Raw genomic sequence first — 19671 nt, forward strand, 5'->3', positions numbered from 1 at the left:
CAGTTGTGCTTTATAGCCTATACATGTTTCATGCTTAGTTATTTGTTTGCTTGTGTGAATGGACGTTACTTCCATGCATACATGGGATGCGATATATGGAGCTACCAGTTCAGCTTTTCCAGTAGTGCCTCTACCATCAAAACTCCAATAGTTTGCCTTCTAGTAGTCCCCTCTGTGGCCCTCTTTTGCATGTGTCCCTCTACAGTATTCTCCCTCTTTTATGCCCCTGAAATGTCCACCTCCTGGCATGCCCTCTCCTGGCCCTTTGCTCGCATCCTCTGCCAGAAAACCAGTTATTGGTAATATAGATAAGGAAAAGAATAGACTGTTTTTAATCCAACAGTGTCCTTTTAGGGCCTGACTTTTCAAAGGTGTGTACAAACAGTTGTACACAACCAATTGCATGTGCCTGATTTGTGTGTTCAAATACCACTTCTGAGCCTGCGGATCAAGTATTTGCATATGCACGAAGGGGGTTAAATGCATAGCAGACCTCTGTTCACAAATAGTTAATCTGAGTGTGCACAAGGTATTTGCATGCGTAAATTGGGTTGTATGCATCTTTTAAGGACCTTAATATCTTAACATCTCTGGGCTAGTTTTGGAGAATGTGTTTAGCATCCAGGCATGAGTTCTATTGTAGAAACTATACCAAGGCAAGAACAACTAAAGACTTGTAGCTACAAGTACGTTGTCAATTAACATTTTATGCATTTACGCATGTAAAATCCTCAAATTGCATTTAATTTATTAATATTATGGCATCACTCAAAGGTTCCAATCAGGTTTGGGGCCACATTGTACTACACGTTGTACAAACACAGATGATAAAAACAGTGCAGCTCACCATTTTCTAAATATATATAATTTTTTACAAGTCATTTACCCTGTTTCCCCGAAAATAAGACATCCTCCGAAAATAAGGCCTACTTACAGTTTTGCCTCTCGTTGTAATATAAGGCATCCCCCCGATAATAAGACCTCCCCGATAATAAGGCATCCACCGATAATAAGGCATTTTTCATTTCTGAAAAATAAGACATCCCCTGAAAATAAGACCTAGCGCATCTTTGGGAGCAAAAATTAATATAAGACACTGTCTTATTTTCGGGGAAACAGGGTAGCAAACTCCATTATCTTTCATAAAGATAATAAATTACCACAACTCATTATAACAAATTAATTCTGATCAACTAAAACATCAAATAACTTAGCTCTGAATTCAGAGATCCCTTCTCCCTGTGATATACATACATGCATTCATTCTGCTACCATCGCTGACCAGCAAGGATACTATGGCCCATCCATGTCATCTGGAGAATGCATGGAAAACAAGGCAGAGATTGAGACAAGTTAAAACTGCTCTCATTAGGGACCTCTTGATTTCCCTCACTGTGGCTTAAATTTCTTCATCATAGTTTATTTTCTTTAGAGCATGGTTCCACTTCTACCCTCTGCTCTCCTTTCATTTCTTATTTAAATACCTTTAGCAATTCAAATAGTAAAATAAAAACTGCAAAGGTTATTTCAGAGAAGTATGACTAGGGCTGGGACTCAGGAGGCTGGCGTTCATTTCCCACTTCTTCCACAGACTTCCTGAGTGACCTTGGGTAACTCATCTTATCCTCATCTGTAAAATGGTGCTAGAAATAACTATTTCTTTAGCCCTTTTTCTTTTGAGATTGTACATTTTTCAGGGCAGGAATGATCTCTTACTATATGGTTGTACAATGCTTAGCCCAGTGGGGCCCCAATCTCAATCAACTGTAATACAAATAAGAAAAAGGCATTTGCTGCTCTCAGCGTTATTAATTAGGTTCCAAACTCTGATGACAAATATTTACATTTTTAATGTTTTTTGGGAGGGAGAGGGGGAATATTTTTTTAAATAGTTTGAGACCTATTCTATTGATATCCTTCATCTCAAAGGATCTAACTTTCATGTTAACAGCTTAAAAATAAGCATCCAGTGGCATTGAGCAACCGATAGCAATAGTCAATTTACAACGTTTTTTTTGGTACTGTAGGTGGTTGCACTTTGTACATACCCAAACCTGTTGGACAGCCCAAGCTTCCCAGAAGACTCTAAGAAGAGAGCCAGACGGATCTTGCAGGGGTGTGGAGGGAATAGCTTAGGTAAGATTTTTATCTAACGTCAATTGTTTTTAATTATAGGTCTGATATTTTCTGTTTTAATATATTAAGCTTGTGTAGTGATGGGCCTTTTAGAAAGGATGTAATTAGATGAAGTTGGGTGGGGAGGAAGTGGTCCATGGAATTATGAACAAGGAGTGTTTACAAGACTCTCTACTAACAAGATGGGGTTGACGCAGAAGATGGTAGGCAACCACGGGTGCATGCTGTTGAGAGGTCAAGCAGTAAGCAGACTTCTCAGCAAGATGCTTATTATATACACATTTCTGGATAGTCCATTATCATAGTATATGGGCACTCAGAAAAATGACCCATATTCTGTTTATTTGTCTAAGGCAGAGATTCCCAAACTGCGGACTGCGTCCACAAGGTGGGCCACCAGTGCAACTGCATTCTCCAGTCAAATTGTTTGGTTTCAAAGATCCTGAAGCATTTCTTTACGAAATGAAAGAAAATGCTTTGAGTGCATATTGCTAGGGATCTCTATCATTATGATTGTTTACATTAAAATGAAAAGGAAACGTACATTATTTATTTACAATGTGATTGTTTATATGTATGTAATAATTAAAATTAATAATTTTTCTCAAGAGCTGTTAATAGTATGGTGCAGTGCCAATTGGAAAAAAGTTTGGGAGCCCCTAGTCTAAGGTATATAAATTGCACATACACCTGATTGTAAAATGTATTCTACCATTGTCCTTGTAGTCATTCTTGTGACAGCTGAAATCAACCATGTTTACAAGACAAAGTGCCCTAAAAGAACATGTTGAGGCTCCAAAACAGTTGTCTTGAGCCTCGGGTCCCTCCCAAAGGCCCATGTGTGTATATACAATATAGAAATAAATAAAAACAACTTGGGCTGTCGATTAATCGCAGTTAACTCCCACGATTAACTCAAAAAAATTAATCGCACTGTTAAACAATAGAATACCAAATGAAATGTATTAAATATTTTTGGATGTTTTTCTACATTTTCAAATATATTGATTTTCTATTACAACACAGAATACAAAGTGTATAGTGCTCACTTTATATTATTATTTTTTATTACAAATATTTGGACTGTAAAAATGATAAACAAAAGAAATAGTATTTTTCAATTCAGCTCATACAAGTACTGTAGTGCAATCTCTTTGTCATGAAAGTGAAACTTAGAAATGTAGAATTTTTTGGTTACATAACTCCACTGAAAAACAAAACAATATCAAACTTTAGCACCTACAAATCCACTCAGTCCTACTTCAGCCAATCGCTGAGACAAACGTTTACATTTACAGGAGATACTGCTGCCTGCTTCTTATTTACAATGTCACCTGAAAGTGAGAACAGGCGTTCGCATGGCACTTTTGTAGCCAGTGTTGCAAAGTATTTACATGCCAAATATGCTAAACTTTCGTATGCCCCTTCATGCTTCGGCCAACATTCCAGAGGACATGGTTCCATGCTGATGATGCTCGTTTAAAAAAAAAAAAGTGTTAATTAAATTTGTGACTGAATTCTTTGGGGGAGAATTGTATGTCTCCTGTTCTGTTTTACCTGCATTCTGCCATATATTTCATGTTATAGCAGTCTCGGATGATGACCCAGCAGCACATGTTCGTTTTAAGAACACTTTCACAGTAGATTTGACAAAATGCAAAGGTACCAATGAGAGATTTCTAAAAATAGCTACAGCACTCGACCCAAGGTTTAAGAATCTGAAGTGCCGTCCAAAATCTCAGAGGAGCATGCTTTCAGAAGTCTTAAAAGAGCAACACTCCGATGCAGAAACTACAGAACCCAAATCACCAAAAAAGAAAATCAACCTTCTGCTAGTGGCATCTGACTCAGATGATAAAAATGAACATGCATCGGTCTTCTCTGCTTTGGATCGTTATCAAGCAGAACCCATCATCAGCATGGACGCATGTCCTCTGGAATGATGGTTGAAGCATGAAGGGACATATGTTTAGCGCATCTGAAATGTAAATATCTTGCCACGCCAGCTACCACTCTGCCATACGAACGCCTGTTCTTACTTTCAGGTGCCATTGTAAACAAGAAGCAGAAAGCATTATCTCCTGCAAATTGTAACCAAACTTGTTTGTCTGAGCGATTGGCTGAAGTAGGACTGAGTGGATTGGTAGGCTCTAAAGTTTTACATTGTATTATTTTTGAATGCAGTTATTTTTTTTGTACATAATTCTACATTTGTACAGTTCAACTTTCATGATAAAGAGATGGCACTACAGTACTTGTTTTAGGTACATTGAAAAATACTATTTCTTTTTTTTTACAGTGCAAATATTTGTAATAAAAAAGAAAGTGAGCCCGGTACACTTTGTATTCTGTGTTGTAATTTATATCAATATGTTTGAAAACGTAGAAAACACCCAAAAATATTTAAATAAATAGTATTCTATTATTGTTTAACAGTGCAATTAATCGTGCAATTAATCATGATTAATCTTTTAATCGCTTGACAGCCCTAAAAACAACCTTTATCTACTCATAGGGCCAGTTCATTTTTGGCCATCCAGCAGCTCAGCCCGCTGCTTGTATCTGGGAAGTCGTGTTTGAGTTACTATTCTAAATCTAGTGCTCTAGCCAGGGGGTATTGCACAGAACCTGAAGAATCTGACAGACCTGATAAACTCCTTTACGGTATGAAAAGAGACTAAGGGTGACATTTCAAAGTACATATTAGAGTAACTGATGTGTATCTTAATATTTGTGATAGCAGTGCTTCGTTGCTATCGTAGTAGGTGCTGTAAAATAAACAGAATATAATTAGTGGTTTGGTTAGCAGTCAGGCACATTCAAAGAATGTCAAACAGTTCATCCAGTGTCAGTTCAGCTTTCATTTTTGTCTTTTTGTTTACGTGTAGTTCATACTTTCATCTTTTTTTGTTTCAGAGTAGCAGCCGTGTTAGTCTGTATCCGTAAAAAGAACAGGAATACTTGTGGCACCTTAGAGACTAACAAATTTATTAGAGCATAAGCTTTCGTGGACTACAGCCCACTTCTTCGGATGCATACAGAGTGGAATAAATATTGAGGAGATATACATACACACATACAGAGAGCATAAACAGGTGGGAGTTGTCTTACCAACTCTGAGAGGCCAATTAAGTAAGAGAAAAGAAACTTTTGAAGTGAAACTTCAAAAGTTTCTTTTCTCTTACTTAATTGGCCTCTCAGAGTTGGTAAGACAACTCCCACCTGTTTATGCTCTCTGTATGTGTGTATGTATATCTCCTCAATATTTATTCCACTCTGTATGCATCCGAAGAAGTGGGCTGTAGTCCACGAAAGCTTATGCTCTAATAAATTTGTTAGTCTCTAAGGTGCCACAAGTACTCCTGTTCTTTTTATCTTTTTTTGCGTTGGTATTTATGTGGTCTTCTGAACTCCTCTCCTAGTTCAATTTAGCAGATTTTTTGCTTACTGTTTTTATGTTTTATGGAATTTGTTATAATCCTGTTTACTAAACCAGGGACTTCCATCTGGTCTGTTGAATACTTCCTGGTGGTTCATGGAGAAGAGTTTGGACACATGGTGCTGGCTCTCCTCTCTTCCAGCTGCAACATTGCATTAAAAAATAAAAATACTTTGAGTTCTTTCCTATTAGGGGTCTCTTGTGATCTTTGTTAAACAGTGAGCCATGCTATGAAAAATAATATGAATCTGTCCATGGATTAAACTGACTTTTTTGTACAACATGCGTATGTCTAAACTACAAGCTGGGGAAATGTTTTGTTCTGTGGCTCATAGGTGGTTAGTCACGGAGGTCGCTGGAAGTCACGGAATCCGTGATTTCCAGAGACCTCTGTGATTTCAGTCTGCGGTGGTCGGGAGCTGCAGGGTCCCCCACTGCCCATGGGGGCAGGGAGGAGGTGGCGGGGGTACCCCGCAGCTCCTGGCTGCTGCAGGCGGTGGGGGTACCCCACAGCTCCTGGCCGCCACAGGCGGCAGGAGGGACCCTGGGAGCTGCGGGCGGCAGGGGTACCCCACAGCTCCCAACTGCTGTAGGTGGTGGGGCCCCCGCAGCTCCCAGCCATGGGCAGTGAGGACCTTGGGGCTCCAACACCCAACCCACGGTGGGAGCCCCTGGAGCTCCCAGCCTCTGCACAGCTGCCCTGCTGCAGGCGGTGTGGAGACCTGTAGATCCCCATTATGTCACAGATATTTTTAGTAAAAGTCACGGACAGATCAGTTTTCATGAATTTTTCTTTATTGCCGGTGACCTGTCCATGATGTTTACCAAAAATATCTATGACAAGTTCTTGGCCAAAATCACATCAGTGGTAGCACCAGGATTAGAATTCATTGTCTCCTGATATCAGTCCCATGTTAGGTCTATTAGCCTGTGCAACCTGAATGTGAAATTCTTTGTGTTTCACAGAGTATGGATGATCTTTGAAACATTTATAGACTCTGTGCAGGAATCTTTTCCCAGAATAAGTGTATTTCAAAGTACTTGCATCTGGTCAGTGCAAGCAGGGTTCTGAATGCTTTCTTGCTTTCAGCAATCTTAATCTTCAGACAAAATGATCATTTTGAACATTAACATTTTAAAATATATAAATGACTAAGCGTGCAAAACTTACACAAATGTCAATGGATAAACAGACATTCTGTTCATTAGTGACTGGAATGTGATTCTGTAATATCGTGTGTGTTAAAGAGCAACTGCCCATCTGATTAACTATAACAATAAATATTTAAAAACTGCAGCACAGATAGAAAAAGTGTGATATTAATTTGTAGGTTTTCAGAATAGTGCGTCAGTCACCAATCTCAGTTAGCTGATTAGCCCATGTAAATACTTGTCTAAAATGAGGTTTTTAAATTTTTCTGACTGGGAGCTGCCCCTGCCATAGTGCTGAGGGTTCAACCTTTTCCTTTTTTGCTGCTTCTTCCTTTTATTTTTTGTAAACATGGCCCTTCCACACATACCTTTATGGTCTGAGGAACTGTGCTCAATTACAGCTACAGTAAAACTGGCTTCTTGAACAGGTTTGGCAGTCCAACATGGAAGTGGCCAAACTGTATTTCAAAATCAGCTTTGTCTGGGCCAGCCATTCTAGCTAACACTTTCCATTGTTGCTACCATTGAGGGGAAACTTTAGGGCTGCTGGTATTTTAACAGCTGTTGACTTTCCCTGCTCAGAGCAGGTGTAAATGACATGGTAGTTAAAAATGTTGTTTGCAGTGTTGTGGGTGAAACCAGATAATCACTACACTCTTGAATGAACTTTCACAGAAAAATGATTTAAAAAAAAAAACCCACCATATTACTCCTGGGGGAAGCTTTTCACAAAATGGTCATGCCATATGTGACCTCTCAGTCCTCATCCTCAAAGGAAACTGCACCACACCTTTAGGTGAGCCCAGTCCAATTACCCCACTCCATCCAGCAATCTACTTAAAGCCAAGAAGGTCTTGCAGCTTGATGGCATTGTGCTAAATTAGCTGTGCACTTACCACTTCAGCCTCCATCAGCCCTTGGGCCTTATACCTTGAATTCATCTTTCAGTCTGCTGCAGGTTTATTTTTTGCACATACTTAGCAATGTTGTATTTAGGACCCAATAAACTGCCTTTTTCTTAAGACAGTTACAGCTGTGATTATAAACTTCATCAGAAGCTTGTGTACCATAACCTTACACAGTACTTTTGTAGCCTAGCTCCTTCCCCTACAGATAATTGAAAAGCGATTTAGATTGGAAGGCAGGATGGTTCTGTGTTGTCAGAATCTGAAATTTTAATCTGAAATTAAAAGTCTTAGAAGTTTCAGCATGTTTTAAAAAACGTTTATTTTATTATTCCATTCACCCAGGTTCCCTCTATTCCTTCCTCTTGTTATTTAAAGAGCAGGTCATTTTAAAAATTAAATTGGTTGACCTTTTAGGTGACTTTCAATAAAATGGCTGGGCGATTGTCAGAGGGAAGACTTGGGTTTCTGTCCATATGGCAAGGCAAATGTTAGATAATTCGTATTGGCAATCCGATATCTTCATATTTATTTTGTCTTTCAGAGATGCTTATTTCAGGTTTACAGCCATGACTGTGTTCCTCTTGCAGCACTGTGAACGTATCACCTCATTTTCTACTTCAGAAAACCGCTGTACTGGGGAAATAATAAAGCTCTCGTACAGCCAAACTACCTCATATACCACTAACTTTGGAATGTTACGGCCCAAACATGGGCATTTAAGGTTTGTAGATTGTGTACATTTGAATATCTGCTCATGTTCTCCATTTCTTACAGGGTCTTACAGTGCCAGTCAAGGTGTAAATTGCATCCGTGAAGATGTTGCAGCGTACATTGAAAGACGAGATGGAGGAGTTCCTGCAGATCCAGATAACATATACCTTACCACAGGGGCTAGTGATGGAATTGCTGTAGGTGTTAAAAGTTTGTGTGTACATGTATATATTCTGTGCATAAACAGTATGGTACATTAGACATATCCCTTAAGAAATATAGACTATAGAGCATGATTCTCATCTTCTTTGCACAATTGTATGTCTGATGTCTCACATACACCACGCCAGTGATTCTGAACTGATTTACATTGAAGTCAGTTATGTTATGTGTGAGCAAAATTGAGGAGTTCTGAAACAGGCCCATGGATACTAAAATCTTCATATGGCTGTCTAAAGCTTTTTAAGTACCTAAATATTGATTTAGGAGACTAGCATTAGCCATCTTGGCTAGAAGATTTTGCTGTACATGACTAAGGGCTTCGCTATATTTGAAATGCGTTGCTGTAGTGCTTCAGTGAAACCACTACTTCTGCTGACGGGAGGGGTTTCCTGTCGGTGTACATAACTCACCTCCACGAAAGACAGTAGCTAGTAGCTGTATATACTGGGTGCTAGGTCAGCTTAGCTGTGCCACTCAGGGGTATGGATTTTTCACACTCCTGAGCAATGTAGTTAAGCCAACTTAATTTTCCAGTGTAGATCAGGCCTAAAATGTGTAGACACTAAAGCTTAGAAGAGGATGTTGTTCACTGGAGAAACCAGACCCCACAGACTGAGAATTCTTGGAGAGCTGTACGGAAACTATGTGTTACGTCGATTCAGTGGAACCCACACTAAGGGCCACCTTCAATAGCCAGCCTTCCTACATTAAGCAACTCACTTTAAAGTATTCTCAAAGTTTCCAAGGCAGTTTTTGTTTGTTCTTTAGCTGAAGACCATCTCTACTAGGTGTCTAGTATATGCTGATCCTTTGCATGGTTGCTGAAGATAGATTTGCTTTGCTGTAGTGCATATTTTTATTTTTGTAGCTAGTTTGCAAACCTTTTAAATGACATCTTGTGGCACAGTTTGGTATTACAGTACTCTGATTTACAGCAGCTTCATTGATTCATCCAGTGTAATGGGTTTCCCAGACTTTGCAATTTCAAGGGCTCTATTGGCAGTGTGACAGGAGTGTGAGCATCACATTTTTCCATAAAACTTTATCAGATATAAATGCATATAATCATATTTGATTATACTGGTACTACCTTTGTTGCTTGTTTGAATTTGCCAGTGATAAGCCTTCAACTTCAGCTGGCAGTTACAGCAAGAGGGCAGTTGTTGGTTGTTTTTAAAGGACTCTATGTGTTGTGTTCGCCAATTGTTATGTGCTACATAATTTTTGTTATAAAACACCTTAGCCTTCTCTATCTAACAGTTGGTGTGAAATGTTATTTGACTTAAAAGATATGTCCTTCAGTATTCAGAACTAGCAGTGTCACTGTCATGAAGGCTGGTGACTTTGTGCCTCTGTAACTGAAATTTGCCTAAGGCTTTGGGTCTCATAGAGCGGGAGAAAGTCACACAGCAAGTTGTTCCAGAATATACTGTCATCTGTTTGGTTTTTTTCTTTAAATTCCTAAACTTTTCCAGACTATTCTAAAGATCCTGGTCTCAGGAGGAGGGAAATCCCGAACTGGAGTGATGATCCCAATCCCACAATACCCCTTGTATTCAGCAGCCATATCTGAACTAGATGCCATCCAGGTGAACTATTACCTGGATGAAGAGAATTGCTGGGCACTAGATGTGAATGAACTTCGTCGTTCCTTGAATGAAGCCAAAGCATACTGTAATCCAAAGGTCCTTTGCATCATCAACCCAGGAAATCCCACTGGTTTGTAATGGTTTCATTTAAATGTTTCACAGTTTATTTTGTTCACCCCTCTTTTTTTTTCTTTTTGCTGTATATGCTTAGAACTTGCTTGTGACTTATCATTGCACATGTATAGCTGGACTCTAATGATAAAATCAGAGATTCCTACCATATAACCAATTTGTCACCCTGAAACTTAGTTAGGCATGTTTTAATTTACTGAGATAATTTACCAGCTAAGCACTCAAGCCTGGGTTCAAAGAACATATAAACCCGGGTTTAAGTGTTTTGTGTGTGCATGCCAAAGAGGTTTGGGGATACCCATGTAAGAGCATGTGTAAACTGCAATGAAGAACATATCCAAAGAAGACTAGTCTTATCCTCAGTTGACTTGTTGACAAGGGTCTAAAAATTAATGTCTCACAAATTCACTGTCTCCTATAATTTAGACCATACATCTCAAGCAGTTGTGATTGGAGACTCCCCACCCACCACCCCAGACATATTGTATAGAGTATATATAGCGTATAAGTGATTGTAATGAGTTTTATGTCCCAACTTCCATACCTTAAAAAAATAAAATAAAAATAAAAAAGCTAAGAGGGACAACTTATTGAAGAGGTAGCAGCCTTCCTGGTTCTAGACTAAAAGACTGTGTACATGTTCTCTACTAATTAACCTGAAGTGCAACTTTTCTTCTCTCACTTTAAATTATAGGTCAGGTTCAAAGTAGAAAGTGCATTGAAGATGTTATACATTTTGCTTGGGAGGAGCAACTCTTTCTTCTGGCTGATGAGGTAATAGAGCAGGGGTAGGCAACCTATGGCACACGTGCCGAAAGCGGCACACGAGCTGATTTTCAGTGGCACTCACGCTGCCCGGGTCCTTGCCATTGGTCTGGGGGGCTCTGCATTTTAATTTAATTTTAAATGAAGCTTCTTAAACATTTTAAAATCCTTATTTACTTTACAAACAACAATAGTTTATTTATATATTATAGACTTATAGAAAGAGACCTTGTAAAAATGTTACAATGTATTACTGGCACGCGAAACCTTAAATTAGAGGGAATAAATGAAGACTCGGCACAGCACTTCTGAAAGGTTGCCGACCCCTGTAATAGAGCATTAAGACTACATACCTTTCTGTGGTGGACACACCTGCAGTGCAGCAGAAGCACTAGGTGCTCGGTTCTCGTCCTTTGTGCCCAATAAGTGTGATTGTTGATTTCTAATATGGAGCATGCTAAAAGTTGTGAACAAAAAAGCCAGCTTCTCAGTCCTGAAGAGTTAATTTGAAAAATCGGTGTGCTGGACTTGACCTAGGTGAAAAGGGAGTGGGTCCAATAAGAATGTAACTCTAGAAAGAAACTGGAACAACATCCTAGTCTTGACCTGCAAAAAATAGGGTGACATTAGCCATTGGTTTAGATAATTAAAAGGAGGTAAACTGGAGCAGAGGTGGGGTGGGGGAGGCTTGGGAATTGAGTACACAGATGAAAAACATAAAAGTTTAGAAATAATATACAAAATCAAAGTTCAATACTCTTCTTGCAAGGGCTACTCAATTAAGTATAGCATAAGCTATACATTTATTATGCTTGAAGTAACTGTAACTTCTGTCTTGTAAATGCTTTCAAGCATTAGTACATCCCAAACTTTCTTCAGCAACTTACATTCTGTGTAATATGCCGTCATTTATTCACATTTGGGCAGAGTGCATAATGTTTCCTCTGATTGTGTAGGTTTATCAAGATAACATTTACTCAGAAGAATGTCAGTTTCATTCCTTCAAAAAGGTTCTGTATGAGATGGGACCAGAGTACTACACCAATGTAGAGCTAGCATCCTTCCATTCCACCTCCAAGGGATACATGGGCGAGTATGTCCATCTTCATTTCTTTATTGTATAACCTCTTGCACAGTATTTAGTAGAATAGCTTCCTCTTACCTCTTGTCAAGCAGGATGATTTTTTCACATAGTGAGCTGAGTGTCATCTTGTATCTTCTGTTACTGTTACCTAACAACTAGTAAACAAGGAAAATGCATGAGTTTATATATGGAACATTGTACAACTTATGGGCTAGCTCAGTGGTTTTGCAAACTTTTTATTTAATGGAGTAGTTTTTAAAAAAGAGAGCACCTGTCACAGACCTGCCTCCCATCCCAACACCCCAGTTCTACATTACTAGGTTCCTAAAATGGTTGTGAGTGCAGCCTACTGGGGATGGCACAATGGACCTCTGGACTACTGACTAGTTCAAGAGTCACTGGATCAGCCTCATTTTATAGAGGGGTGGATGTGTGTGTGTTTGTTTCTTTTTGGGGGGGATTAGGGGAGGGAAATGCCAGCTTCCTGATCAAATGGATTCTGCTTCTGCTATACACTTCTACTCTGAGGAATAAACATCCATGTTAATAGCTAGACTAAGCTCATATTGAAGCTGCATATGTTAATGTCTAAATGTCACACCCAGTACTTTCTTTGATGGTAATTAGCTACCATTATACCTTACCCAATATGAAAGAAGATGTTTAAAAATGTAGGTTACATGTATTGATGCTAAGCAAGATACTCATGATTAATATAAAGTTCAGCTGGATGCTCCCTCTTTTTCCTCTCTTGGGGTTGTTTTCAGTAATTAACATTCCAGATTATATTCATTTTTTCCTCTCTCTCTCTCTCTCTCTCTCTATCTATCTACTGTATTCTCAGGTGTGGTTACCGAGGGGGTTATATGGAGGTCATTAACTTGCATCCAGAGATAAAAGGACAGCTTGTTAAACTTCTCTCTGTTCGCCTCTGTCCTCCAGTCTCTGGACAGGCAGCTATGGATATCGTAGTGAATCCTCCAGTACCTGGGGAAGAATCTTATGCACAGTTCATTAAGGTCAGCTCTAATATTGTTTGTGTATTTCTTAGCCTTATCCCATATATCACCAGGGTGTGATGAGAATATACAGAAAGATCCCATCTCAGCCTTCCTTATGGTAGCCCTGTAATAACACTGGCCAACAGGACTACAGAGTAATTTCAAATTCTCTTTGTACTAGTAGCTTCAACATCTTGGTGGAGCCACAGCACTTCCATCACATGTTTGTGGCTTTTCATTGAGTTCATCTGCTTTTAAATATAATTTATTTCCCTGGTGGCTTCCATGGTAAATGAGGGCAGCTACTCAACAAAGCTGGCTTCTATGAAAAACTGCACAGGAAAAATGAAGCTACTAAATGAGGGTGACTTTGTAAGTGAAACTATATTGTACCCTTATATATTGATTGCTTATTTGAACAAAGAATAGTAGCTTCTCATTTGTACAGACGCTCTACCGAATTCAGCTCTAGTGTATACATGGAGTTAAAAATGGATAAATGTGGCCCATTATTTTAGAAAGAAGAGTTTTCACATTACATGGAAAATCAATCCTATTGTAGGGGATGTAGTAGAGATCTGTCAAATCGAAAATGCTTAGCTGCTTTTAGTTGTGTGTTTTGGTGGTGTGTGTGTTTTTCTTTTTAAAGACAGCTCTTTTTATCTTGTAACTAGAGCCTGTGAGATATTGTTAATTAGACATCACTGATTTGCCTTAGGATCACCAGCCCAGACTGATGATGACCGAAAGTCATCATCATCTGAAGAATGCTATTCAGTGACCTTTTGAAAGGACTTTCTCAGTACTGTTCCAAATGGACAAGTGTTCACAAAAGCCCCAATTTGTACCCTTGTAGATAGTCTCAGCAGAAATGCTACAAACTGAATGAGTATGGAGACTGAACTACTCTCTCATCCCTGGAAATTGGTCCTGCCAGGTCAAGCTTGAGGCATATTGAAAATACAATTTGAGAAGGCTGACCTGCTGTACCTATTCTGTGGATAAATAGAGAACTCCAGGAATGTTGTTCCAGAACCATTGTTCCAGAACCTTTCACAAATGCTAAATTCAGAAATGTACTTCCTTAAAAATGATACCATCTCCCCTCTACGCACATGTGGAGTAGGGCTCCCACTTGAATTCTGGGCCTTTCAAGGGTAGTGTCTGCAGCGGTGACTTGGCATCTGCTTTGCTACACATGCAGAAATCCCTCTTGGCCACAGAACCCCAGAAGTTCCGTTCCAGGGTTTTGGCCAGTTTGATTGTATAGCACATATCTGCAGAAAAGGCACTGAAATTACAACGATTTTATTCAGTGGGGAAAAAAATTGCAAATCACAAAACTTGCCCAGACCAGAACAATGTTAAACCTTTGGGTTTGCATTCAGTGTTGCACCAGAGTTATAGGAAATATATACCTTTTGTCATCTTCCAGCAGCAGGTATTTAAGATGGAAGACATTAGATTTGACTAGTGTATGACTGCTGAATTAACATTGACATCGCTTTTGGTCTATTGCAATTTGTCTTGGGTATCTGTTATTGCTAATCTTTGATATATTCTACTTACACTTACCTAGGTGAGTTTAAGGAGTGAGTTTAAGGAAACATTTTGTTTTACCAACTGCAAAACTATTGAACCAACCTACAATTCATCATCTAAGGAGCGATTCAACTCTTTTCTATTCTCCCTCCCCTCCTTTTCTTTTAAACAGGAAAAGGAGTCTGTTTTGAACAATCTTGCCCAAAAAGCCAAGCTAACAGAAGACATGTTTAATAAAGTGCCAGGAATTCACTGCAATCCACTTCAAGGAGCTATGTATGCCTTCCCAAGGATATTTATCCCTTCCAAAGGCATTGAGGTAGCAAAGGTCAGTCAGCCATTGTCCATCTAACCTCGCCACATTGTTACTGGTTGTTATCCATGAGGGAATTTTATGCCCCGGAGTAGAACAAGTGCTTTCCAACTACAAATAAAGACTGGCTATTGCTAAGAGATTATATCACTAATAAACAAGTGGGCAGGCAGTGCTTTCATTTTCTAATTCATTTCTGATTGGGGCTCAGTTATACCTGTGTTACTGAGAACAAAAGTGGGGTCCTTTGTGAACTTTCTGAGCTGAAATAATACCTCTGAATCACGTATATAGCCTGAGCGTGTTGATTTGAGTAACTTAAAATGTAAGAACTTCCTCCAAATTATTATTCAGGTGATTTACTACTCAGCAGATGTTTTGGGAAAATCCAATGGGAATGTCTAATTATTTGTGCTCTGGGCAATATTGTAAGGATAGGCATGTAGGAGTTAATTCATCAAATATTTTTAATACCTTTAATCTGTTAGACACTTCAGTGAAATTATGTTTAGAACACCAAAGAACTCCATTGCTAGAAGTTTCTAGGTCTCAGTCAATCAAAGAGGGGAGTAGTTACGTAAAGACAGAGTGACTGGCTAATTCTGTTCTTTTAAGCTGGACTGATTGAGAGCCTGCAGTGTGGAGGGGATCCATTTCACCATCAACGGGAGTTGATGTCCATCCATGTAGTGAAGAAAATGAAAGTGCAAGAGAAACGTTTGGAAAGAAAAATGAGCATAGAACTGTATTTTGTGTATTATGATTTCATGTTATGATCTGGAGATGAAAAATTACTCCTAAAATTCAATCTCTTTTCTCAGGCTCATAAAATGGCCCCTGACTTGTTCTACTGTATGAAACTTTTGGAAGAAACTGGAATCTGTGTTGTACCTGGCAGTGGATTTGGCCAAAGAGAAGGAAGTTACCACTTCAGGTGCAGTATCTATTTAATAATCTTTCTCTTTACTAAATAAATAAAACTGTTAAGGTTCTTACATCATGTCCTGTATAAAAACAGACTTGGACTAATTCACATTGTTTGTGATACCAGCCTTTTTTTTTTTTTCTTGAGCATACTCCGTATAGCTAATAATTATATCTAGAGCAGTAGGACTGGTTTTTGCTGTGTCATTCGGCTTCATACAGTATTTCCCCAATTTGCTGACATCAGTTCCAAATATACAGAACAGAGCACAGTGAGTATCTAAGTGACCACTCAAGGGATCAGAAAATACTGGTTCTTAGAAGAAGTGATCTTTAATTCTGCTGAAACCGTGGTCTACTTTTAAAATGGTTATTTTACAGTATGGCTCTTGTGACGGGTTGGATCACAGAAACCCCCTTGGGAGCTGCCACCCGATGTGCAAAAGACTACCCCTGCTCCTGTTTTCCCTGCCAGCTCAGGACTCCAGCACCCTGTCTTGCTGAGCCAGACACTCCCGTCTGCCTCCAACACAGACCCAGGGTCTGAATCACTTGTCCCAAAGCTGCAAGTTTACCTGAAAACAGCTCACAGACGTGTGCTTGTCTTTAGCACTCAGATGCCCAACTCCCAATAGGGTCTAAACCCAGATAAATCCGTTTTACCCTGCATAAAGCTTATGCAGGGCAAACTCATAAATTGTTCGCCCTCTATAACACTGATAGAGAGATATGCACAGTTGTTTGCTCCCTCAGGTATTAATACATACTCTGAGTAAGTTACTAAATAAAAAGTGATTTTATTAAATACAGACAGTAGGATTTAAGTGGTTCCAAGTAGTAACAGACAGAACAAAGTAAGTCACCAAGCAAAATAAAATAAAATGCGCAAATCTATGCCTAATCAAACTGAATACAGATAATCTCACCCCCAGAGATGCTTCGGTAAGTTTTTTCTCAGACTGGACACCTTCCAGGCCTGGGCACAATTCTTTCCCCTGGTACAGCTCTTGTTGTAGCTCAGGTGATAGCTAGGGGATTCTTCATGATGGCTCCTCTCTCTACTTTGTTCCCTTCCACCCGTTTATATATCTTTTGCATAAGGCGGGAACCCTTTGTCCCTCTGGGTTTCCACCCCGCCTCACTGGAAAAGCACCAGGTTAAAGATGGATTCCAGTTCAGGTGACATGATCACATGTCACTGCAAGACTTCATTACTTACTTGCCAGTACACACATATACAGGAAGACTCATAGGTAAACACAACCATCTGCAGACAATGGGAGACATCAAGATTCCGAACCATCATTAATGGCCCACACTTTGCATAATTACAATAGGCCCTCAGAGTTATATTTTATATTTCTAATTTTAGATACAAGAGTGGTACATTTATACAAATCAGATGATCACAATCAGTAGATTATAAGCTTTGTAATGATACCTTACAAGAGACCTTTTGCATGAAGCATATCCCAGTTACGTTATATTCACTTTTTACCATATTTTTCTAAAACTATCCCAGTTACATTATATTCACTTCTTATCATGTTTTTATAAAACCATATAGTCTGCACAATGTCACAGCTCTATACTGAAAAGTGATTGTGAAAATTGCACCACCTTACTCAACAGTTGCAGTTCCTGTATACCTTGAGTAATGTGTGCTCACTTTACTGAAATAAGGTGTGGGTTTTTTTTAGCTATTTTTGGGCCTGACTGCCGCCCTTACTTGCACTAAGCAGCACTTTACTCTGCAAGAAGTATAGTTATCTTTTGGGGACTATTTGGGGAATACTGTGCTGCTGAATGTAAGTGTTGTAGAATCCAGACCTTTGTTAGCATTGCATAATCAATATAATGGGGAAAATGAGCTGGCTTGTATTTTGACTTGTCTGGCTCCAACAAAACTGTTCACTGAATTCCAGTTGCAGGGCCAAATTTTGCCCTGTGGAAGCGCATGAAAACAATAGGGTTGCCATGACCCAATGATCTCTTGATGTCAAGTACAGGGCACAGGAGTGCATAAGGGTTACAGGGATCCCCTAGGTCTGGTATTTACATTCTAGTTTGCCAAAGAGTGTCATGTAAGATTTCTACTGGAAGCCTGTGGCCTTGGCTACACTTGCAGATGTACAGCGCTGTGAGTTAAACCTGACTTCGTTCAGCTGAGTAGGGAAAGCACTGCAGTCTGTCCACACTGACAGCTGCCCAGCGCACTGTCGTGGCCACATTTGCGGCAATTGCAGCGCTATTGGGAGCGGTGCATTATGGGCAGCTATCCCACAGAGCACCTTTTCCCATTCTGGCGCCGTGGGTTGTGGGACGGGGGCGTGGGTGTGGGGCATTCTGGGTCCTATCCCAACGCCCCGTGATGCATCGCTTCGCATCCCAGAAATCCCTTTGTTTCCGTTTACCTTTGGCGCCATCTTTCAACGGTTTCTGTGCAGTGCGATCTGTGTGCGGGAAATGGAGCCCGAACTGCTGAGGCATATGCTGACTTATCTCGCCAGCACGTCACGTTTGGTTGTTGAACTATTCCTTAAGATCCAAAGTGACAGTGAGAGTGAGGGTGAGGAGTCCGACGATGCTATCGAGCTGCATAACTCGTACGACATGAAATTGCTTGTGGCATTCACGGACATGCTCAGCACCGTGGAACGTCGCTTTTGGGCTCGGGAAACAAGCACCGAGTGGTGGGATCAAATCGTCATGGAAGTCTGGGATGACGAGCAGTGGCTGCAGAACTTTCAGATGAGAAAAGCCACTTTCATGGGACTGTGTGAGGAGCTTGTCTCCACCCTGTGGCTCAAGGACACGAGATTGAGAGCTGCCCTGCCAGTGGAGAAGCAGGTGGCTATTGCAATCTAGAAGCTGGCAACTCCAGACAACTACCGGTCGGTCGCAAACCAGTTTGGAGTGGGAAAGTCGACCGTTGGAATCGTGTTGATGCAAGTTTGCAAGGCCATTAATCGCATCCTACTCAGAAGAACCGTGACTCTGGGTAACGTGCAGGAAATAGTGGATGGCTTTGCACAAATGGGGTTCCCTAACTGTGGAGGGGCGATAGATGGGACGCACATTCCTATTCTGGCACCACCCCACCTAGGATCCGAGTACGTTAATCGGAAGGGGTATTTCTCTATGGTTCTCCAGGCGCTTGTGGATCACGTGGGCGTTTCATTGACATTAACACAGGCTGGCCCGGAAAGGTGCATGACGCACGCATCTTTCGGAACACTTGGCTGTTCAGGAAGATGCAGGCCGGGACTTTTTTCCCAGAGCGGAAGATCACGGTAGGGGAAGTTGAAATGCCCATTGTGATCCTTGGAGATCCCGCTTACCCGTTAATGCCGTGGCTCATGAAACCCTACACTGGGAGCCTTGATAGCAGGAAGGAACGGTTCAACTACAGGCTGAGCCAGTGCTGGATAACTGTGGAGTGTGCCTTTGGCCGTTTAAAGGGCCGCTGGCGATCTCTGTATGGGAAGTTGGACTTGGCCGAAAACAGCATCCCCACGGTTATATCCGTGTGCTGTGCCCTCCATAATATTTCTGAAGGGAAGGGTGAAAGCTTCACTCAGGCATGGACCTCCATGGTTCAACACCTGGAGGCTGAATTTGCACAGCCAGAGAGCAGGGCTATTACAGGGACCCAACGCGGGGCTGCAAGGATTAGGGATGCCTTGAGGGAGCAATTTGAGGCTGAAAACCAGCAGCGATATCTGGTGCCCTGCACGGGAGTTAAGTGCAGTA

General features: G+C 40.4%; 1 protein-coding gene across 1 annotated transcript in view; it reads left to right on the top strand.

Moving 5' to 3' along the window:
• GPT2 (glutamic--pyruvic transaminase 2) overlaps positions 1-19671 on the top strand; it is a 45589-nt gene that overhangs the window by 18339 nt on the left and 7579 nt on the right. Inside the window, exons 3-10 of the mRNA XM_054049050.1 lie at positions 2028-2136; positions 8410-8543; positions 10044-10287; positions 10984-11063; positions 12011-12147; positions 12983-13157; positions 14854-15009; positions 15816-15928. Of these exons, the coding sequence (XP_053905025.1) occupies positions 2028-2136; positions 8410-8543; positions 10044-10287; positions 10984-11063; positions 12011-12147; positions 12983-13157; positions 14854-15009; positions 15816-15928 (1148 nt within the window). The remainder of the gene's footprint in view (positions 1-2027; positions 2137-8409; positions 8544-10043; positions 10288-10983; positions 11064-12010; positions 12148-12982; positions 13158-14853; positions 15010-15815; positions 15929-19671) is intronic.

This window comes from Malaclemys terrapin, chromosome 14, assembly GCF_027887155.1.
Source record: "Malaclemys terrapin pileata isolate rMalTer1 chromosome 14, rMalTer1.hap1, whole genome shotgun sequence".
In the NCBI taxonomy this organism is placed as follows: Eukaryota; Metazoa; Chordata; order Testudines; family Emydidae; genus Malaclemys; species Malaclemys terrapin.